This window comes from Phycodurus eques, chromosome 4 (assembly GCF_024500275.1).
Source record: "Phycodurus eques isolate BA_2022a chromosome 4, UOR_Pequ_1.1, whole genome shotgun sequence".
NCBI lineage: Eukaryota > Metazoa > Chordata > Actinopteri > Syngnathiformes > Syngnathidae > Phycodurus > Phycodurus eques.
Window position 1 is genome coordinate 26,774,100 of NC_084528.1, and position 25,001 is coordinate 26,799,100.

Sequence of the window (25,001 nt, forward strand, 5' to 3'; positions counted from 1 at the left end):
CAATGACATCGGTGATGAAGAATGAGTTTCCAAGCACAGATTTACAGCATATGCATGTGCTTTAGAAGGACAGACATTTGCATTGGTGGAGGAGTGGAGGCGAGTCAAAACTCTGCCAACTGCTCGGAAGACAGAGCGGAGGAACAGTTTAAGTGCTTGTGAATAAATTTGCACTTGAGTTTATGTTACAAATTTGCAAGCTTAAATCTTAATTGCTTAAAGTATGGGAAAAGATCTTCCGGACTTGTATGTGGGAGGGAAATGTCGAAATGAGGGCATTCATACCTTGTTCAAGTACAACTTTTGCAAAACTAAATAAATACTGTAAGTCCAATGAAGTAACGCATACGTAATTCCCTCCCTGAAAAAAATCATGGTCTAATTTCTCCCAGAATGACCCACTGCTAGCCAGCTAGCTAGTTTGGTAACAAACAAAAAAAAGTGCTTGCAATATCTCAACGTTATGTTTCATTACATATGACAATTTGAAATCCTGGTACAGATTTTCGCAAGAATCATGGAAGTTGACAAACATAATTTGTTTTTGCGGGCCACATACAGTATGTGGCCGGCCAGATCTGGCCCCAGGGCCTTGAGTTTGACACCCAAGTCCCAGAGCCGAGATTAAAACCCAGGACCTCCGAACTGTGAGGCTTACATTTTAATCCCTAGGTCACCATGCTACCTATAACCACTATACTAATAACAATTTGACTAACTGACCAACTAACACATTTGTTTTAATTAATTTACAATTATAACACTGAACAAATGTTAATTATTATTCATGCTACTTTAGAGAACCATTTTATAACTGTCGTTCTCTTTTTTCATTTTATTTTTCCTTTGTATTTCCTCTGAAAGAACAACTGTGAATCACACACACACACACACACACACAAAATACAACAACAACAAAAACTATTAGTCATGACTCAAGTATGATTGTATTGTTCCAGTTTAGAAAAGATGAGGCCAATGGAGCGTTAAGAAAAGGCCCAGCAGCAGGTTCCCTCCTGTGCTTTGCTTTCATTCCCATTTTCATACGCAAGCTCCACTTTGGACTAAAAAGCTGAAAGTTTTCGCTGTTCGCAGACTCTCCTTCAGCTTTGTGTTGTCATGCCAAGTCGTACAACAATCACGCAGGCGCCCAATCCGGCGCACACGCAGTCTCTTAACCGAGCCAGGGCGACTCCTGCTTCCAGACGCCCACACCCGGGCCATGAAATGAACATTAAATAAGACTGCCGCACTGTCATTGTTCTTTGAAAATGAATTGAAGCAACTGCAGGCCAATGTTAATGCTTTGTTTTAGCCAGCGGCGGGCACATGAAACAAGCTGCATGAGGCACTGAGCTGACAGTAGCCACTGGCGCTGGGAGAACACACACACACACACACACACGTGCACACACTGTGGCATGCACGCTCATTGCAGAGCAAGGAGGCAGCAGATGAAATTCCAGCTGAAGACAGCTTCCCTGCAGGAGTATTGACTTTGGAGAACGGAACCTGGTTGCATTTGCTGTGTCTCCCAACCCTTCCCCATCGATCCGGGATTAAACATGTCCGCGAAGAGCCCTTATCAGCGTTTACCGTTGCTGACTGAAATTGCTCGTCACGACAAAAACGCGCTCATATAAATAAAGCGCAATCAAGGCATTTGCATGGAAGTATCCCTCAAGACGATGTGACGACACGTGGCGCAGCTGAAGGAATATCGATGGGTGGGGATTGCGCTTGACGGCGCGCGGCGAGACGGACATGTTGGGAAAGCGAGGGGGCCGTGACATCAGCTTTAAAGGGGGAAAGAGCGCAACTGCAAATTGGTCGCTAAATATACATACCAATGACATTTGTTTTCACGAGAGAACAATAGCCTGGTGCTGTGGTTTCAACAGGAAGCAGCGTCTCCGTTATATTCCTTCTGGCTCTCATCACTCTGATCTCGTCCTTCCTCCACTTTCTTTCTTTCTTTCTTTCTTTCCTGTCCGCTCCGGTTCATTATGTATGCCCCCGTGCTTGAATATATTGACTATTACTCACAGATCTGCCATCAAAGATCCTCAAAGCTTGACAGCCCTGAAGTCAACCACGCGCACGCTAGTATTAATCGCGCAACCAGCTGGCTCTGTGTCCATCCACTGGACACCAGTACGATTAAATCGAAGATGTGAATATATTATTTTGATTGACTCTGTTAGAGAAATATTGATTCCCTCCATCAAACATGGTTGGCTTGTTAGTTAGCGGGACCTTTGCTTAAATGCACCGCAAATTTCCATAGCATTTTCTTGAGGGATTGCGCAAGAATCCTTTAAATGTACTATGCATGCAAATCAAGATAAACATGCAGACGCATGGCTTTATTTTAATTGTTTATCAGTTGAGTCAAAATCGACCTGTTCCCCCCCGCCCCAGAATGCAAATGGTAGAGTCCTGTTTGTCTAATCGGAACGTGTTCCATCGTTCTCGATGAGGCAAACAAACGTGAGAGGAATTCATTTTTTATTTGTTGCTGTTTAAGACAAGCTCCCTGCCGCCCAAACTCACAATTTCAGATGGTAGTTCCGTCGTTATCCAGCCAATATGTTTGGGTTTGGCAGGTGATGCAAAGTTTTGTGCGCGTGTTGTCACTCAGCTATTTTTTTCTGAGATGAGTGAGCGTGTGGCAACCACAAAGTGAGCAGGTAGTTGAATATGAATTGGCGTAACAACACTACCAGTCTAAAGTTTTTTTTTTTTTTTTGTTTTTTTTTTAATTGAAATTCAAGTAGTTAAAGTCCAATGAATTGTTTGAAATGGTACGAACTAAGAGAAGCGGTGAATTTCCAGAGGTTGAACAAGTAGGCAAGGTTATCCAAAACTGAAAAATAATGTACATTTATGAATTATACACAATGGCGCAGTTTCCAGGCTTTAACTTTCAATTGGACAAACGAGTGAAAGCAACACAACTTCCAAGTGGCACACAGTCATGGGAACTTCCACAAAGGAGTTCAGTAGAACCTTCAGAATAATATTTGATTTCCATTTTAGAGATAATGCCACAAGTGTGTTCAGCTGTTATACCTGCCCAAGGTGGCCACTTCAATGAGTAAAAGGTTTGACTGATTGATTTGATTCCACAAATTATTTCTTTTGTAACTTGAATTTTTCCCCCCTTTTTTTTTTGTTCTGTGCTTTCATTTCAGACTAAAATGAGCAATTGAATTGCATACATTTCATTGTTAAAATATATATATTTTTTAAATGGGAAAATTGGGGCAATTCTAAAGATTTTGACCGGTAGTGTATATCACACCGTTGGCGATTTCAAATCCACACGTTTTGCAAGCGATTTGGTGTTCAGATGCTATTGCATTCAATCAACAAACTGCATAGACGTCAAACCTAACCTACGTCACAGACTCTTTTTGTTTTGTTTGTTTGTTTGTAGTTTTATGTCATGCATAAAACAGTGGAAACATTTTTATTTAGGTGGAAGGGGACCTATAAATTGTGTGATACATGTCTGATAAATGTACAAATGTATTTTTGAAGTGTAGAGCAATTTTATTCTCAATGGAATGATACATCGTGTCCACTGTCAACCTTACTGTCAAATTCAAGGAACCAGGAAGTAGCCTGTTAACAAATACATGTAAACAAATGATTGCTGTAGTAAATCGGTAGAATTGTTTTTGATACGGCTCTTGTATTGAATCTTACTGGCTGGGTGCAGGTGTATCGAATGTTTTGGCTGCTGCGTGTATATTTAAGCGACGCAACCCACAAGTGCTTCTGCATTAGCGTCCTCAGTGAGCTGATAGCAGGATGGTAAGCATCAAATGATAATGTAAAAAGACAAGCACTTGTGTAAGACTCAGCACAGATTAACCTGACGTCTGTCATCTTCTGCGTTAGATCTAAGTGTGAAAGAGTGAGTGTATAAATAGATCCAATGTCTGAGGGGCTAATCTGATGTGTGCATGCAAGTGTGCGTGATACATTCTGGATGATAGGTGGGAATGACTAACATCATATGAAAAACATTTTTTAAAAAAGGAGAGAGCATCATAATCATATTGAAAGGTATGCTGTAGAACAAATGCAATATTATGTCACATAAACACCAAATTGTGAATGTTAAAGGCAACAGTGGATTTCAGTGTGTTTGAAAGAAACTAGCGAGAGATGGGAGGGATGTCGGTGCACAATGCCGCAGCTATTCCCACCAAACTCCCGAGTCTCTCCTTAGCCTTTAGATGCAGACAGGCAGACAAAGACAGGCGCACTAACATGCACATGCACACACCTGCCAAGCGTGGATAAAGTAGGGCTTACAGTATGTCAGAAAAAGAAAATCGGAAAAGAGCGGCGTGAATCCCTGAGAGAATCGGCGCAACTACAGCAACAGATACATTTCGCATACATAAACACATGTACACAAAGCATAGCTAATTGTTATTTTTCACAGCACTGTGATGAGTTCAAGGGGTGGGCCTTGAATACACCACAGTTGCACTAAATCAAGGGTGTCAAACTCATTTTTGTCGGGGGTTATGGTTTCCCTTAGAGGGCCATTAAGACTGTGAAACAATATAATACAATACAAATGGCTGATCATATCATTACATACAGTATATACACACAAACAATTAAGGATAAATAGATTCGAAATACAAAGTCAAGGAAAACAGTTCACATTTGTATAACTATTGTTTCTTTTTTTTTTTTTAAGTGCTTTGGTAAAAAAAAAAAAAAATGCATTTTCTCAACATTATTAAAAGTGAAGACAAGTTGCAGTTTTGGAACAGATTTTAGCAAGAAACATGAAGTACACGAACATGATTTGCTTAATTTATAATGATTTTCCAAATAAAAAGATGTGGTGGTCCGCATCTGGCCCCCAGGCCTTGAGTTTGACACATGCTCTAAATGGACAATGTCTGTTTTAATGCATACAGTTCAAGCATTTACAGTGTACAAATAAAATACATCATCATGTATTATCATGTACTATCATATGATAAAGTTTTACACTCCATTGGAATGAATGGAAAAATATGTAAATTAATGAACATTTTGGTAAATTAACTCAAAATTGGGGGTTTATTTTAACATTAAAAAAAAAAAAAAAATTAAAAAGCATGAACATTTTGCTTTGTTACAAGCACACTACATGTAATTTAAAAAATGACAATATTGACTCGACTTGTGATGAGAACTTGAATCATTTGACTTAATCGAGTCATCGAACAACAGCAGGCAAAAAAAATGACATCGCATCAACTACTACCAAAGGACTGCGGTAATCAATGGTTAAAAATTTTACGGAAATCCACAAGATTTAAGTTCCCAATTCCAAGCAAAACATTTAGCATTTCGAAAATGTCAGTTCATCCCATTAATTCCTATTTTTATTTTCCATGGTAACCCTCCACTCATCACGTAATGCTTTATCTTGCCTTTAAAGTGAAGTTTGAAATTTAAAAAAATAATAATCAATTTTTTTTGTCATACTGTCACATCATAATGACTAATAATGATGTGGTAATAAAAGTTTTTGGGTTTTTTTCTTCTTGCAAAATCCCCTTTAATAGTGTATATCTCACATGGTTATTCTCAGCCAGTCTAGACAAAGCACCAAAGTAGATGGCACTAGATCAAAAGTTGAAAAGTTGTGACTGTAGTAGAATATACTGTCATAATTTTCATTCCTTGTGTTCAAAAGACACAGCATCATCCTGATAGTACGCCACTCAATAATCTCAACTGTGTCTATAATTGACAATTCGTTTGCTCGTGCTCAAGCTGGGCATTGATCGAAAAGTGACTTTCGTCGAGACTGGATGGAAGTTAATTGGGCACATGTTTTGAAGAGGAACATTTGCAAACGCCAAGTACAGTTTGAAAATCAAATGAGTCACTCCCTCACCCCTTCCTTAATGTTTGTTTACTGCAGCGGCTGAAGGAACTCAAGCAGAGGGAGTTTGCTCGCAACGTGGCCTCGAAGTCATGGAAGGACCAGCGCAAGCAGGAGAAAGCTCTCAGACGCCTGCACCAGCGAGCACAGCTGCAGCAGGAACGCCAGCGGTGAGTGTGTTTATCTGTGTGTGTGTGTGTGCACGCATATGCGTGAAATAAGATCAGAACTCCACAGAGGTTAGAGTGCGTCACATCCATTCAATGTCTCTTATATTTGATGGATGCATCCACTGATGTGGGAGCACTCAGTTGTCCTCGATGGGCCACAGGTGAAGTAAATATAACATGAGGATACTGGCTCTCTTACAAAGGTGTTTTAGGGCCGCAATGGAAAGAAAAAAAGAAATTATGCTAATAAAAGCATAATATCTGCAGGAAGTCATAATTTCACCATATAACAGTGGCCTTCGGTGTGTCAGTTAGTTTCTGGCTCATCTCCCCGTACAGATGCCTCTTTTTTCACTCAGGGAAGAAAACGTATGTTGATATTTATAATACACCATATATAAGACAATACATATTATAATTCATCAGTTCATAAAATAGTTGCACTTTGTATTATATATTGTTTTATGTAACCGTTACTTGCGGGCAAACCACACCCTGACTAACTGCTGTTATAGATACTTGAGCCTCTCTGCAGTTGAGTATATAGACACCCTTGGCTATGTATCCTTACAAGAAAAGGATACATAGTAGACTACACACAAGAGAAACTAGGTAACTAATGTGCTTTTACAAATTCAATTGTCTGTTGTATCTTCCAACAGCAAAGTATTACGCAATATAAAAAAAATATATATACATGAAAATATATAAAATAAATAATATATAAAATATTCATTATTAAACTTCACAGCTGAAATATTTATTAATTCTTTAGCTTTGTAGCGGACATAGCAACAAACCTATTCTGCCTCTTGTTGCTGGGCTGGGTATTATTCAAATAAATTTAATTAAACAATTAATCCACAGCTCTGTATTCACTATAAAATATGGTCAGAACGAAACCACGCCATATCTACTGGGGAAATGTACGTGTCATCACCTAAAAGTTGCAATATTACGAGAAGAAAAACACTGACGTAGCATCTTCTCATCTTTTTGCACATGTAACACTGGGAATTTTAAAATAGTCCAGTTGAAATATGATTTATGAGAATAATTTTTGAAAGATGATTTTTTTTTTTTTTTCATTCTCCTGATTCAGTGAACCTGATTAAAATCAGAAACACAATTGGTCAAGTATGTCAAAAACACACAAGGAATTTGTCTCCGGTCGTTGCTCTAGTGCGACAACAGACAGTCAATTGACAGAGAATACATTTGAGACATAAAAACACATTCACAGAGCAATAAAAGATTGCCACTAATATGGTAAGGGTACAATTGTGCAAATGATGCCCTCTAGCAATTTAGACCCGTTTGAAAAGAAAGTGTCAATTGTGCAAATGGTGCAGATATTTCACAAGCACATGAGTGGCCAGTATTGGTCAACAACTGATATGAAAGTAGTGCAGGGTGGCGAGACTACTACAGTGAGTGCACGAGTAATGTATAATTGGCCCAACAGAGGTGTGAAAACAATCTCAAGAAAAAATTGGCAGCATGTGACAAAGGAATTGTAAGTTAACTGTTTAAGAAGTTAACAGTTATCAGTAATGATCATTGAATAATCAGTAGTAATCGGTGTGTGATGTTCTCTCAGAGTGATTAAATGCAAACAAACTGAACATGTTGTGCATAAACTGTCATTGCAGGAGCCAAGGAAGGACTTACGAGCTACGGAGCACTGTCAGACTTGTGAGCCAGCAGCAAGACAGAGACACAGAGAACAAAGCCTGCAGCCCTGTGGACAAATTTGAACCCTTAAAAAACACACATAGGCCCCCAGCCAAACACGCCAGTACATTTCCACTGAGCAACCAGCGAGAAAATCCATGCCGGCCTCCCTCCCAAACACTGGTGGCCGCTCCAGCCGAGTCCCCGCTAATCACTCATCCAGAGTGCAATAAAGGTCCTGCTGCAGTCAATCAGCGGCCTCATGCGGGCTGCCAGCTGCCTCTGGAGGGGTGGGGGCGAGCTGGGGGCAGACGTGGGGTGTCCTTCTGTTTCTCGCGCAGGGGGCCGCGGCTGGAGCCCTGCGCCTCAGTTTTCTCCGACCAGGAGGAGGAGGAGAGAGAGAGGCGGGAGCAAATGAGAGAACGGATTAAGGGCATTTTGGAAGACATAGAAAGGGAAATTGAGGGTGTTGGTCAAAGCAATACGGGAGGAAATTGCACAGAGGATGCGGAAATAAGGAAGGACATAAAAGATAATCAGAGCAGTGATTTAACACGCTCGGCATCACATGCGGCTAGCGGGATGGACATAAAGCAGCCATCAGGAGCAGGGGTCGGCGCGCACATGTCCGTTTTGGGTAAAGATGGCTCCACCTGTGTTCGATGGCCTGTCAGTTTGCTGAAGTTCACTGAGTGTGAGCCTTGCATCTCTTATAGCTGCAACCCCAACTCCACAAAGCAACCCAAAACAGTTGAACAACACGACGCACAGGATCAGCTATGTGATCTCCTGGATGAATCGAATCCATGCCAGTCAGCTATTCTTACACAAGACACTCATTACTGTTTACGAAAAGAGGCGAGTCTCGTGCACGAGCCGAAAAAAGATGAGGAGAATGTCAAGGCAGACGCACACCTGTTTGTCGAGAACAAAAACCTTTCATCGTCAGGGGAAGGATCAGAAGGGGCGTCTCGCATGCTAAGTATAGAGCAACGTGTGAGGGCGCACTCCTTTCCATTTGACCCCGCTCATAGTGACGGCTCTGACACAAACCCCCCGACGCCTCAGGGAGACAGATTAGCAGGCACCGGGGGGATCGGGGAAAGAGCCATCTCAGCCCTAAGCTGTGAATTAGAATCTGTCACAAAGTTTGGCACACGCAGGATATGCATCGGCCAGCCCAGGTGTGAGAGCGAGAGCGAAACCGTGTGCGAGCGTGCCAGCGATCCTCGTCCGCGAAGAGGTACATCACGCAGAAAGAGTAAACAGAGCAAAACGAAGCCCAAGTTGGGAATGAGAAAGAAGAGTGAAAAGCGAAAGGCCGCAAATAGGCGGCAATCAGTGAGGTGTAAATTGAGGAGTGTCGTCTCTGCAGTCTCCAATGTGAGCGCCAGGGGAGAAGAAACCGGAGGGAGTTGGGGAGAGAAAAGGGGACAACGGGAGACGGAGGCAAGAGGGAGGGTGTGGAAAGCTGAGGCCGAGCCAGTTTACGTCTCTGTCAGGAAGAGGACGCCTCGCAGGAGCCGCCACTCGGCATCCCAGGTCCTGCTGGGCGGAGAGCGGGGGGAACGCGGCAGCGCCTTCTCACAGTTTGCCAGACGCACGCCTGACGCAGAAAGGGAGACGTTTCCCCGGAGATCTCGCTGCTCCTTACGCGCTTTCTCGCCAGGATGTAACACAAAGCTGTTTTGGGAATCGGGTCACCATAGCAACCCCAGGAGTTTCATTGACTGCAGTTACCCTGACAACAGCTGTGGTGACAGCCCGGCGAGAAAGCGAAAACTCCTCCACGGGGACAGAAGATTCATTCACGGTAACAGAAGTACTTTGAGACGCCACGAGGAGACAGAGAGAGGGAGGGTAAGAGGGACGCAGATAACTTCCAAAGACAGAGGTTTACTGTCAGAACAATGGGAGTGGACTGGGGAGAATGGGAGGCTGAATTCGGGATGGAGATGGCAAAACAAGACTATAGGGTGGGAATGGGGGACTAGGTCCAGCCCAAGTCCAAGCAGCAGGGAGATGACAAGCAGGCGAACAAACATGGAAGATGTGGATTGGGACAAGTGGACATTGGGAAGCAGTGACAGCTGGGAGGAAAGGGAGACAGGCAGGTCCACTTCAGGCTGTAGAACTGGTCCTGACGGCAGGTGGAGCCCCAGCTGGGGGAGGGGGTCTGCGGGGACAGGACGCTCAAACTTTAGGTACGAGGCTAGCCCTGAATGGTGGACGAGCAGGCGGACGTGCAGCCCGCCGAGGGCGTGGAACGCGTACGTGTCCAGCAGAAGTTACAGCCCACGCTCCTGCAGCCCGAGCAGCAGCAGCGTTTCTGAGCTCAGCTGGGAGTGGAACAAGAGCAGCACCTGCTCAGGTACGACTTGCAGGCGGCTCCCATCCGAGGCGAAGACGCAAAGTGACCTTACCGTCAATGCTGGAGAATCTTCATCAGACCCCAACGCACTTCACAGTGAGAGCAACACTTTTCAGCCTGAAGGGACCAAGTCACAGTTTGACAATGACCATGGACCTCCCGCCTTTAAGACCACAGACACAATCATCCCATGCCACAGTGATAACGTAGCACAAAAACCAGCTCGGACTTCGCTACTCCCGCTCATTGGGAAGCTCCCTGCAATCCAGAAAAAGGCGAGAAGGAGAAAAGAACAGTTGGAGAGGATTCAGAAGGAGCTTGGCGATGAGGAGGCAAGTCAGAAATTGATCGGTGGACATCCTTTGGGCTTGGCTGAGTCAAATCAAAGCGGCACGCCAAATCTGTGTCCAACTGAGATTAGGACTGACGATCAGGAGACAGGTAGAGGAGCAGCTCAGCCAATCAGCTTTAGCGCCGAGGAGATGGACAAGTATCGACTCCTGCAGGAACAGGCCAGAGAGCACATGCAGAAAGTTCTGGAACAGAGTGAAGAGAGTACAGATCCGCCCATGGAGATAAACTTCACTTGCAGCACGCAGATCGATGAGTGCGAGACTTTAGAGGACAGGTACATGCCTGCACCCTCACTCAAGCCTCCACAGAATCCTCACGCAATACAAACAGGTCACAACCACCAAGAAAGACTTCTACACATGAACCCACAAGAGGATTTTACACAGCCGGTGGGTTTGGGTGTCCCCAACCTCCCTCCCCTTGCACTGACCCCCCCTTTGGCCAGCCTCCATCATTTCATTTTACAGCACTCGGCCTTCTCCGCAGTTCAATCCCCCGCCTCGCGCCACTCTCCCGATGTCCACCCGGCTCAGCTAGCTCATTCGCTCCCCCACCGCCGGCCAAGCTTACCTGATTACCTTCACCCTTCTCCTGTCCCTCTCTCATCCCTCTTTCCCTCCATCCTCCTCGCTCACCACGCCGTCCCGTTCCTCCTTCCTCCACCTCTTCCCCCAGTGTCCGCCTTCCAAACAAACCTTCTCACGCCTCTTTCCGCGCTAGCCCTGCAGCCTCCCAACAATCTGCGGCCTTTCATGGACAGGGTGTGGCCGGCGAGGTTCCAACAAAAGGCCTTGTGACAGTCGCAGAGCTGCTGTCATGTTTATTAATTGTCCATCGGAAAAGAGATCAGGCTATTGGAAATGGGGTTGTACCTGTAATCGAATTAATTCAAGCTTCTCTCCACACACGCAGTGAGTCCCCCATTGACCGTTTTTCAATTGAAAATGTGTTTCTCCATTAATCCCCCGCCGCGTGGCAGCCGACAGTGAGACAACTGACTTTGATCATTTACTTTCTCGATCAGTTGAGCTTACAATAAAGAGAAAGGTGCACCTGCTATTCAAAGACAAGCTGGGCTTGTGTCATGTGTCCTCTTTGGTGGTGGCCAGCTACCTTTTGAAGTGCAGCCTTCATGCCCCTGACAAAGAGGCGGGAGGGAATAACATTGCTCCATTTCACAGTGGTGGTAGTGGTAAAAGTATGACGTTCAACAATCAGAAATGAAGTTGTGGCACAAGCACTACTCTAACTTGTTCACGTGAGAATTTAGTAGGATTCTTTTGTTTAATCTCAATTAATGAGGGTATTGAAAATGCCGTGCCCTAACCCTCATCTATTTACCTATCTATATTTAAACAATCATAAAACGTATTATAATAGGTGCATTCAAAACTGTAAAGCAAATCAAACCAAGTTATGAATGCGATAAATACTTAAACTTTAAGACACTAACCTACTAAATTCTCGTAAGAACATGTTGCACGATAGGCCTACTGTATATGAGCAGCTGGATTTCAACAGATGTCACCTGTAAAGCTTTGTTTTGTGTCTTTTTTTTTGTTGTATTTTGTAAATATTCGAACAGACCTTGTGTTTGAGTCATGGCAAACAAGTGGATAAAAGCCCATTCATAGTTCACTTCAAACAAAGTATGGCCCGGGTGACGAGCCATATGTCACATTTCCCTTCCCACATGTATTTATGAAAGACATTTGCTAAATTAAAAAGCATCTCCGAAAAATAACAATGCTTCCCGTTTTTTTTATTTTTTATTTGTGATGATGATGATTGTTAAGCGGTGTAAGTAATAGTGCTTGTCAGCGCCACACTTGTTATATATGTCGGCTGCCTCAGGACATAAACTGTCACTGATTAAAATGAGGAAATAATTCAACAAATAAAGTGGGTTTTATTTATTTAACTTGTGATCTAGTTTTTAAAAAAATCTGGTAAATAGCGGGGAAAACAATAGCAATTGGATAGCAGTTGACACAAAAGAGACTGACAGTCCCACGGCGAAATTAAGTGAACACTTTGTTTACTGCGTGTAATATTTGGGTTACATGAATGGGATACATAGAAACTGAGCAGTGTTATCATTAATGATATGTTCTCATTAATGATACATTTTCATAAAGCTGTTATATTAGACCTCACGACAGTGGAAGATCTTAAGAGAAATGTCCTGAAGGTTGTACAATTCACAACTTCAGAACCAACATTTTCAGAAAAAAGAAAAAAAGCCAGCATGCATCCTCAGGCGATTTGTTTTCTATTTTCATTCATTAGCTGAGTGACAATTAAGAATCTTGAAAAAAAGTGAGATAAGTGATCCGCAACTTTACAGTCAAGTGTTTCATTATCGTTACCTCTTAATATCCACTGTTATTTATTTTTGTTTTATTAATGACTGCCACTTAAAGTAATACGCTACAGTTAATGAAGGTTTTATGACCCTGGTAAGTGTCCCGGAATGGATTGTGTTTGACCGTCCATATTGTGCAGATGTACAGTATGTAGTTCATGTTGAGGAGGCCAGAAGAGTACTTCAGCCTAATATCCAGTTTGACCTTAAGTGCATTGATTTAAGACTAAAATGTGAAGCAACATATTCTGTTTCATTACTTCCCTTTGCACGTTGTACTTGACTAACACGTCTCAAGAGACACAAAATGAAGAACCAACCTTTTTGCATCATTGATGACACACTGATTCGCTTGCTTCTCACATCTCTTGCCGTAGAATCAGTGCGGTATGGTAACAGCTGTTACGCATCCATGTCATGTGATTGGTTTTAAGGCACAGGCAGGAAGGTCTGCAGCATTTTTCTGTCAAAATACGGTGGATATAAAAAGTCTACACACCCCTATTCAAAAGGTTTTTGTGATATAAAAAACAAGACCAAGATATATTATGTTAAACTTTTCCCACCATTAATGTCCTATAACCTGTACAGCTCAATACAACTAAAATAATGTAGTTGCAAAAGTGTGCACACCCGCATAAATGGGAATGCGGTTGTGTTCTCAAACTCATGTTAAATGAGAGTCAGCACACACCTGCCACCATTTGAGGGGACTTTGATAAACACTGAATAAAGTCCAGCTGTTCTAGTAGGCTTTTTTCACTCTCTATCAGAAGCTTTTGTTCTAACACTGAATATTATTTGGAGCTGTTCATAATTCCCTCCACCAAACGAAAAACAGCCCCAAAGCATAATGCTGCCACCACCATGCGTCACTCTAGAAATTGTACCTAGCTTTCAGAATTATGACCAAAATGTTCAACTTTGGTTTCATACATTTCCCCCACGTGTCTACATTTTTTTTTATATCACAAAAACAAAAGCATTCAAACAGGGATGGGTAGACTGAGACTCTCTCCAACACCCAAGATGTACAACCCTCTGCGTCCAGACTGCAAATAATGACGTTTGCCCGAAGCCACCAATGGCTAATTTATTGTCTAACCACACCTTCACATATATAGATCTAAGGAACCTAGTTGCCCAATCATTGGCAAAGAAACACTGTGTGGGGATGATTAATATAGCTATGTAAGTTAGCCAAATAATGATGTCACGATTCAGCAAACGCAAAACAGCTAGCTCAAAGTCACAGTTTAAGAAAGGGGCAGATAACAAAGGATTTACTTGGTTGTCTAATTTCACACTTGATGGGTGGGCAGGCACGCCAGAGAGCAGAGAATTGTACACAAACAATTAAAAAGTAAATTTTCTTAAGCAATTTAAGCACTTTCTCCTCATTGTGACCCCGTGTAACCAAGTGTGTGTGGGTGTGAGTGTATGTGCGTTCAATTTTAGGGAGAAAGAGAGAATTCTTATCTCTTTCTCTGAGACAGGAGATCAAACGGACTGTGTGAAATATGGAGCAGCAATAATTAGCAGCGGTTACAACATCAAACCTCCTCATCTCCACCAGTCTCTCACTGACACACTCTGCTCTGTCGTTATCCCTGAGTTTAATTCCCAGATATTAAATTAAAAAAAATTCTAGCTCCAATGTCTCTCTTGAAAGAGCAATCACTGCAAGATGACACACAACAGCCGACCTACGTACGTACGGCAAGGTGCACCTCCATTTTGACTCCAGAGAAAAGCGCTTAAAAAAGGTAAACACGATAAACGCAAGATTTGAGTCAAGCTTGCTAATAAAGCAAGTGTCATCCATGGTAAAAGGGCTCCGCTTTATAAAAAAAAAAAAATAATAAAAAAAAGAACACACAAGAGAGCGACACACTGGAGCCACGTGGTAATTAATCACGACGTTTTCTGTCATTGACTGATTAAATCATTTCCAAAGCCTTGAGATTTGCCTCCTGGCGTGTCGATGTGTGTGTGTGTGTATGTTTATGTGTGTCCATGTGTGTACAAAGAGTTGATTTATGATGGAGAGCGACTGGTATTCTCTCTCAATCTCTCCTGTGAATTAATGAGGTATAAAAACTAAGGCTGGCACTCAGTCAAATACTCCAGCAGCCACTGAGAGCTTGCTGCAGGATAACTATTGGCAACAACAACAAAAAAAAAAAATCCCTCGTGGCTACTGAGGCAATTCATCGACCTAAATTGCGATGTTAAAAAAACAAAACAAAAAAAGTATTTCGCCCTCTATTTTTGTTTGTGCCCCTCCAAGCCGCCTCTTTGATTCAAGCAGGTCAGTGAATGGTGCTGCATTCATCTCCCCTGGCTGTACTTCGTGTGCAGAAGAAAAGGCACAATTACGCTTTGTATGCTTAACTTCAACGAAAATAGACACCAACATCATAACGACCTCCACGGAACATTGCGCATTCTTCTTTTCCTTTCGGCCACAGCGCGTCATCCTTTTTCATGTAGGTCTATCTCCTCCTCTCGAACACAACTGCCCTCATGTCTTCCCTCACGACATCCATCAACCTTCTCTTTGGTCTTCTGCTCTCTCTAACTTTGTCTCCAAAACATCGAACCTTGGTTGTCCCTCTGATGAGCTCAATTCTAATTTTATCCAACCTGGTCACTCCGAGAGCGAACCTCAAGATCTTCATTTCCGCCACCTCCAGCTCTGCTTCCTGTTGTCTCTTCAGTGCCACTGTCTGTAATCCATACATCATGGCTGGCCTCACCACTGTTTTATAAACTTTGCCCTTCATCCTAGCAGAGACTCTTCTGTCACATAACACACCTGACACCTTCCTCCACCCGTTCCAACCTGCTTGGACCCGTTTCTTCACTTCCTGACCACACTCATCACCAGCAAATTCGTCTGTCACACCTACAGCACACCTCACCGCTGTTCTGCTGCCCTCGTACATGTCCTGTATTATTCTAACATACTTCTCTGCCACTTCAGACTTCCGCATGCAGTACCACAGTTCCTGTCTGGGTACTCTGTCATAAGCTTTCTCTAGATCTACAAAGACACAATGTAGCTCCTTCTGACCTTCTCTGTACTTTTCCATCAACATCCTCAAGGCAAATAATACATCTGTGGTTCTCTTTCTAGGCATGAAACCATACTGTTGCTCGTAAATACTCACTTCTGTCCTGAGTCTAGCCTCCACTATTCTTTCCCATAACTTCATTGTGTGGCTCATCAACTTTATTCTTCTATAGTTCCAACAGCTCTGCATATAACCCTTGTTCTTAAAAATGGGCACCAGCACACTTTTCCTCCATTCCTCAGGCATCTTCTCACGCGCTAGAATTATATTGAACAAGCTGGTCAAAAACTCCACAGCCACCTCTCCTAGATGCTTCCATTCCTCCACAGGAATGTCATCAGGACCAACTGCCTTTCCATTTTTCATCCTCTTTAATGCCTTTCTAACTTCCCCCTGACTAATCATTGCCACTTCCTGGCCAACCTGTATAGATCCTTTTCTCCTTCTTTAGTGTCCAACCTGGCATACATGTCATCATATGCCTCTTGTTTGGCCTTTGCCACCTCTACCTTTGCCCTGTGTCGCATCTCAATGTATTCCTTTCGCCTCTCCTCGGTCTTCTCAGTGTCCCACTTCATCATAGCTAACCTTTTTCCTTGTATGATGTCCTTACTGTGAGGTTCCACCATCAGGTCTCTTTCTCTCCTTTCCTGCCAGAAGATACACCAAGTACTCTCCTGCCTGCCTCTCTGATCACCTTGGCTGCAGTGGTCCAGTCTTCTGGAAGCTCCTCCTGTCCACCGAGAGCCTGTCTCACCTCTTCCCGAAAAGCTGCACAACGCTCTCCTGTCACAGCTTCCACCACATGGTTCTCTGCTCTGCCTTTGTCTTCCTAATCTTCCTCTCCACCACCAGTCATCTTACACACCGCCATCCTATGCTGTCGAGCCACACTCTCCCCTAACACTACCTTACAGTCGGTAACCTCCTTCAGATTACATCGTCTGCACAAGATGTAATCCACCTGCGTGTTTCTACCTCTGCTCTTTGCATTGGCGGTACATTACTTTTTTTTTCTGAGCGTGTGAGACACTTGACATTTACCTCAATACGTGGTAGGGGACGGCATACAATAACCGGTTGTTATACGACAATATTCGTCTTTTTATTACAACTCTGCCAGTGTGACTAAAGTTACTTTCAAAATGTAATATGAAAGTGTAGTAGCCTGGAAAACATCACCATAAAGTGCCTTGTCTGACGGCATCAGAATCACTCAGTCATCATGAAAATGTAGAATAATGCAACTCTGAGGTTAGGGTTAATCCTAACCCAAACCCTTATTATAATTGGCCAAACATTTGCACACACACCAGTACAATGAGAAATCGTCATTGGAGGAACATGATTTTGCCATGTCCCACACACTGCTCTGTTTTTTTTGTTTGTTTTTGTTTTTTTTAACATGGTTTTATTGTTTTTTTTTAATCAAAAGTTATTTGATCAAAGGAGTAATTTTTTTCATGTATATCCTATTTTAATAATCATATTGAACATTTTGCATGTCCCCCTAAAATGTCTGTCCACCCTGTCGTAATGCGGTAACTTAGAAACTCTGTGATGTTTTGAGTAACGTTCCTACCACCATTTGGTCTTCTGTTTTGTCTTCAACAGTGGCTAGTTGCAGAGTAAATATTTTCGCTTAGTTATGTGTATAATTGGATGTTGTCAAGGTTAACATGTCCACTCCGTTTTGGTGAAAATATCAATATCAATTGGTATAAAATTCAATCGGCGGCACGGTGGACGACTGGTTAGAGCGTCAGCCTCACAGTTCTGAGGACCCGGGTTCAATCCCTGGCCCCGCCTGTGTGGAGTTTGCATGTTCTCCCCGTGCCTGCGTGGGTTTTCTCCGGGCACTGCGGTTTCCTCCCACATCCCAAAAACATGCATTAATTGGAGACTCTAAATTGCCCGTAGGCATGACTGTGAGTGCGAATGGTTGTTTGTTTGTATGTGCCCTGCGATTGGCTGGCAACCAGTTCAGGGTGTACCCCGCCTCCTGCCCGATGACAGCTGGGATAGGCTCCAGCACGCCCGCGACCCTAGTGAGGAGAAGCGGCTCAGAAAATGGATGGATGGATGGATAAAATTCAATCCTTTAAAGAGAACACAGTCACCTTGCTAACTGAATAACGTTGCTAAGTGAATGTCCGTCATGTACTCATAAAATGCTAACATTAGCCAAAAATGTCCACCCTGTCACCAAGCTCAAATATTTGGCTGTTAGCGTGTACATTGTCTGCTTGCATTTAATTTACTTTCAAAACAAAACAAAAAAAGTGTGGGAGCTTGACCAATATGCATTTCTAACAGGATAACATCTACTTAATACAATAAACGAAGTTAAATGGAAAATCTCAACATTTGGGGATGAAATGACAAAGTCTCAGATGGATCTTCTGCTGTCGTGTCTAATGTCGTACACACACTATCTGAACTGCCTTCAGCCTTTCATTACTGAATTACAGGAAAAAGTTCTACCACCTCTGACTCAGATCACTGAAGAACTCAGTGGTAAAATCCCTATTTCTCATTCACAAAGTGAATTTAAAAGGCAATTAATATCTAAGTGCACAAATAATGGTTACGTGGTGTGCTCTAAATGGTATATGAATAAAGTATGCTGTTTGATACTTTCTTAACATCACTCATCTTACTTTTGAAGTCCCACTTAGGTGCAGCTCAAAGAGTAAAAACACTCTTTTGTCAAGAGGCACTGCTGCTGCAACACAGCACTCACTAGTGGCTCCGGGATGTTTCAAACTTTTATGTCAAAAAGTCACGATTCAGAATACAAGACAAAAAAAAAAAAATAACAACACACCAAAAAAAAAAAAAAAAAAAAAAACGCCTTGATGATAAAGTATACCACTGTATTTCTGGTAACTTGATTCTTTCTTTCTTGGTTTATGTTTGCATAAGACTCTTATTTTCCAGACTGCAAGTTGTATATTTTACAATGGATTTAAGGATTAGAAGAGGCCGTGGGCTGGGTGTTACTCTTAAACTTTGCAGTTTCCCAAGGACATGTCACTGTCAGCATACTACTGACACTCAGCTGCACACGGACACGCGCACACACAAAGTACTGTACATAGATGGAGGTGTATTAGGGTCTATAAACAGTAAGATACTGATGCTAAAGCCTGGCTAATTCCCTGGTTATGTTATCTCTGAGAGACAGATGTTCCAGCCATAGATTACAATGTGGATTACGGCACACACACGCGCACAAAAACAGAATACACAGTGTCAATGCAGAAATCCGTAAACACCTTCTTTCCTCAGACAATAGAACGTGTAGCACAGAAAAATAATGACTTTTCTCAGGGTCAATTTAGAGACGTGATGAGGTCCTATTCCCGAAAAGTTTTATTTGTAACACATAATTGACTTTGACTTCTTGGCATATTGATTGGAGAAAAACAACATATTTTCCCAATAGGACCACTTTGAGACAAATCCAAATGCAATTTAATGATCACCTTAAGCTCCACAGGTGCCGCAAGTATGAACCCATCACGTCAATACATCGGCTGCAGGGACTGCAAATCTTTTCCGAGGTCAAACACACTGCATCCATTCAGCCGGATAATCCCTCACATGCAGGGAATGGTTCCCCAGCATGTTTGGAAGGTCTCCTGATTAATGGCTTCCCACAGTGACTGTCAGAAAAATCCTTGGGTCACGAACCCAGGGCTTCAATTATGTCATTAATGCAATTTGAATGCACGACCGGAATATCACACAGATGACTGACGTGCACTTCCTGCCTGTCAGTGGTCATCTCGGAGAATGGCCTCTTCTCCGCTTGGTCTCTTTTGTTCGGCTTTTCAGCACGCTGTCACTCAGAAGCAGCCAAGCAACGTCTTGCGCCGACTTATAGTTAAAGCTCGGTGTTGAAAAGTAAATGTTCAAACTACAATAGCCATTCTGTCTACTAGTTCTACGAACAAATCAATTGGGGATTTGGATTGAATAGAGACTCAAAATGAAAAAACGAATCCCAAATCATCATTTTCGCATTCGAATGAAAACCAATCAGAGAACAGATTTTACTCAGACTTTTACTATGCAATGCTTTTGTTTACTTCTGCCGCCATTTGGACTTATTGTGCATCGCTTCTACGGATGTATGCATTGTAGCCTCACCGAGAGCTCCATAAAGTTTAAAATAAATAATAAATAAAAATCTCCGCTGAAGGAAGCTTGCATTTAGCCTAGCTCTCCAATGCGCTGCATTGTCATTAGAATGACAACCAGTAAGATAGTAAGCGCCGGGTGAGTGTGCGCTACGGCCAACTGCTTGCTTCTTCTTGCAGAAGCACAGCCCACCTAGAGTGCGGGGAGAAAAAACTGAGCACCCTGAAAGCATTTTAACTTGTGAAGACAGCAGTTGACTGTGTGCATGTGGTGCATGGACACATTGGCAAACACAAAAACGCCCTCACGCTTCCACTGCGTCGAAAAGCTTCACTGACCAATCACGTATCACTTATCAGAACTTAATTTGTGCAGCCAATAAAACGTAATGCAGCTCTGTTTACCTTGTACCAAGCCACCACTGGTTAATTTATCCATATCTCGATTTTACTTGGTTGTTTAGTAACACACCTTATGGGTGGGAAGGCATTACAGAGACCCAACTAACTGTATACAAACAATTAAAAAAAAAATCTATTTTCAATAATATGTCCACTTTACAAAATATGCAGCCTGTGCATATGCCAAGATTTTGTCATTAAGATACATTGTTTACTAAACTGATGAGAAAACTCTTGCAATCGATACAAAAGTTAAATTAAATCTTGGCTCCTCACCAACATTTAATGGGTTCTTCCTTGGCCATCTCCTACCTTTGCCATCATCAGACAAATTGCAATGAAACAAATATATAACAAACTTGTGAAAGGTAATTCAAAACAGAAAACTTCTGTAGAAACTTCCAAAGTTGATCTCCCTCCTCCAGTTTCATTGTAACGGCCTTTTCACACTGCACTTAGCAGGGCTCAGTATCCGGTCAACGAACCCATTCATTGTGTATGTGCTGCAGAGGTGCTTCAAGTTGAAAAATGTTCAACTCGGGAGCGCTGTTGTGGAGACGTCAGCTGGCTCATCGAACAGGAGTGGGGTTGCTGGAGTGATTTCAGAGTGCTAAGAGCAGTAGACCAACCAGCGAGAAAAGCATCAATGCTACTTCCAGGTACGCCGCTAATCAACCACTTCCAAATATGGGCTATCTTGCACCGGAGCGCCATCGTCCATGCGTCCCACCCTTCGGTGAACACCAAGAAAACCAAATGCAGTGTGAAAAGGCCTCATGTCTCCAAGCTCGTGTTGTTTTCCTTCAAATTCTTCAAGTTGGGTACACTTTTTTACAAGCCCAATTCCAATGAAGTTGGGACGTTGTGTTAAACATATACAAATACAATGATTTGCAAATCATGTTCAACCTATATTTAATTGAATACACTACAAAGACAAGATATTTCATGTTCAAACTGATAAACCTTATTGTTTTTAGCAAATAATCATTAACTTAAAATTTTATGGCTGCAACACGTTCCAAAAAAGCTGGGACACGTGGCAAAAAAGACTGAGAAAGTTGAGGAATGGTCATCAAACACCTGTTTGCAACATCTCACAGGTGAACAGGCTAATTGGGAACAGGTGGGTGCCATGATTGGGTAGAAAAGGAGCTTCCATGAATTACTCATTCACAAGCAAAGATGGGGCAAGGTTCAGCTCTTTGTGAACAAGTGCGTGAGAAAATAGTCGAACAGTTTAAGGACAATGTTCCTTAACGTACAATTGCAAGGAATTTAGGGATTTCATCATCTACGCTCCATAATATCATCAAAAGGTTCAGAGAATCTGGAGAAATCACTGCATGTAAGCGGCAAGGCCGAAATCCAACATTGAATGCCCGTGACCTTCGATCCCTCAGGCGGCACTGCATCGAAAACCGATATCAATGTGTAAAGGATATCACCACATGGGCTCAGGAACACTTCAGAAAAACAATGTCAGTAAATACAGTTCGGCGCTACATCCGTAAGTGCAAGTTGAAACTCTACTATGCAAAGCAAAAGCCATTTATCAACCACACCCAGAAACGCCGCCGGCTTCTCTCGGCCCGAGCTCATCTAAGTTGGACTGATGCAAAGTGGAAAAGTGTTCTGTGGTCTGACGAGTCCACATTTCAAATTGTTTTTGGAAATTGTGGACGTCGTGTCCTCCGGGCCAACGAGGAAAATAACCATCCGGACTGTTATGGACGCAAAGTTCAAAAGCCAGCATCTGTGATGGTATGGGGCTGTGTTAGTCCCAATGGCATGGTAACTTACAAATATGTGAAGGCACCATTAATGCTGAAAGGTACATACAGGTTTTGGAGAAACATATGCTGCCATCCAAGCAACGTCTTTTTCATGGACGCCCCTGCTTATTTCAGCAAGACAATGCCAACCCATTATCTGCACGTGTTACAACAGCGTGGCTTCGTAGTAAAAGAGTGCAGGTACTAGACTTGCCTGCCTGCAGTCCAGACCTGTCTCCCATTGAAAATATGTGCCGCATTATGAAGCATAAAATACGACTATGGAGACTGTTTAACAGCTGAAGCTGTACATCAAGCAAGAATGGGAAAGAATTCCACCTACAAAGCTTCAACAATTAGTGTCCTCAGTTGCCAAACATTTTTTGAATGTTGTTAAAAGAAAAGGTGATGTAACACAGTGGTAAACATGACCCTGTCCCAGCTTTTTTGGAACGTGTTGCAGCCATAAAATTCTAAGTTAATGATTATTTGCTAAAAACAATCAAGTTTATCAGTTTGAACATTAAATATCTTGTCTTTATAGTGTATTCAATTAAATATAGGTCGGACATGATTTGCAAATCATTGTATTCTGTTTTTATTTATGTTTAACACAACGTCCCAACTTCATTGGGATTGGGTTTGTAATTAAATCGCCCATACAGACAAAACTCAACCCACTATAAACAACATAGTTACGTTTTCAGTGATGCAAAAAAAAAAAACGCAGTTGTGATTGTGTGCGTGCGAGTGCATGGATGCTTTGTGCAACTGTCAGTGATTAGTTTGCACTCAGCATGTTGTTACGACGACACATGCGTTCCAGAGCTGTTAATCCAGTTTTTTTTAAAAACACTCACTTTGAGATAATCAGGCACTTACTAATTATGGTGATGTTACTGCCATACACGGTAAACCATACAGGGATATACTTCTCATTGTGTAATAAAAACGTTTTAGGCCATTTTAGCTGTATGTTTCTCAAACACAAAGGTCAACCTCAGTTTAGTGACCATGAAAAGATTAGCTCTAGACCTGTGTTTTGCTCTTTTTTCAGTTTTGTTGCAACAATTCACAACAATGAGTGTTAAGAAAAGAAAGTAACCGTCACACACCACGGGTCCAAAGTTTGGGGTTTAAAATCTCGGCTTTGGCCTTCATTTGTAGAGTTTGCATGGATTGAGTGTCCCTCGTCTGAGCACGCAACACATCGGTGAAGAACTTGTTGCCTTTGATAACAGATTGTGACACCTTGAATCAGACTAAGAAGGAACACTTTGGAAAGAGCTTGAACATCCACTGAAGAAAATTTAATGCTGGTTAGTTAGCAACATAGCCATTTTGTACACACTCCAGGAGTTAAAATTATTAGTCCACATGTCGACTTTACTACTCCGTCAACATTTAAAGTTTGAAGTCGACTAATGTGCTAGTGAGCTGATGAGAACTTCGTCATTCATTAGAAGTTGTATTACATAACATGCACCAACATCAACGAAACTAATGTTTTCCCAAAAAATGGTATTGGTAGCATTATTACTTAAAAAATATATCCTCAAATATATATATATATAAAAAAAGGAAAAACTGGTGAAGTAGAACCAGTGAAATGGAGAAATGCTGAATTTTTTGGAGCCTGGTTACAATGTCCCGTCTTACGACACGCTATGCTTTGGCGTATGGATCACAAGTTGAGATTTTGCCGGCTCACTGAAGAGAAACATCAACATTCAGCACAATGGTGATTAGTATTTTTAATCATTTGTTTGTACGTGTTTCTACGCCAGTCCTTCGAAATTCGGTCCGTGGTGCAAAAAAGTTTGGGGATCGCTGTACTATACTTAAAAAATACAACTTATGTCGTCGATTAATCGACTTCAACTTGATTTTCCTCACGTTCCAGTCGACGATAAAATATCTTTAGTCCTTCAACTCTTAACACACACACACACATACTTTCCAAAGAATTACCGCCAAGTGCCTACATACTGTATAAGTTTACGCAATGTGTCAAAAATGGTGCTCTAAAGACCAATTTCGATTGGAAATTCTTCATTTTTATATCATCATTATGTATTATTATTCTTTCCTTGGTCTCAAGAAACCAATTCTAGCAAAGACTGGTGACCGAGGCGAGCTATTCTGTGTCGTCAGAATCAGAATCATCTTTATTTTGACAAGTATGTCCAAAAAACACACAAGGAATTTTTCTCCGGTAGTTGGAGCCGCTCTAGTACGACACAAGACAGTCAATTGACAGAGAACACTTTTGAGACATAAAGACATTGAGAAAAACAGTGACTGAGCAATAAGGGGTTGCTAAGTTATCTGGTAATGCCGGTACATTTTTTATTTTTTAGTTATTTTTTGGACAATTCTGCAAAAAGATGCAGAGTCCTCTAGCACATAGTGAGTGTCCTTTCCCCGCGATTTAATGTGTCCTTGTGTGGAAAGCGCATTCTCCCCTCTCAGGGAGTTAAAAAAAAAAAAACTCCGCTGGTGCTGATGCTGACGTACAGGTGAGAGAATGGCCAAGGATTTGGAAATTACCCGAGGCTTTGCGCATCCACCACGGCCCACTCACAATAGGTCAGCTCAGAATAACTAGAAAGGGCTGACCGACCATGTTCAGTCACCCCTGGAGTCATTAATCACACAACTCTGCAGATGAGGCCAGCACGGGCGCTCGCACACACACGAAACAGGCAGACACACCAGAGCTTGTTGTAATTATGTAGCCAAATGCTGGATGACAGCGTC

The 25,001-nt window shown here is 42.3% G+C and overlaps 1 protein-coding gene across 1 annotated transcript in view; it reads left to right on the forward strand.

Moving 5' to 3' along the window:
* Positions 1-11,962, forward strand: part of LOC133402151 (G patch domain-containing protein 8) — a 48,609-nt gene extending 36,647 nt beyond the window's left edge. The window contains exons 3-4 of the mRNA XM_061675759.1: positions 5,948-6,078; positions 7,731-11,962. Coding sequence (XP_061531743.1) covers positions 5,948-6,078; positions 7,731-11,274 — 3,675 coding nt within the window. The 3' untranslated portion in view covers positions 11,275-11,962. The remainder of the gene's footprint in view (positions 1-5,947; positions 6,079-7,730) is intronic.
* The last annotated feature ends 13,039 nt before the right edge of the window (positions 11,963-25,001 follow it).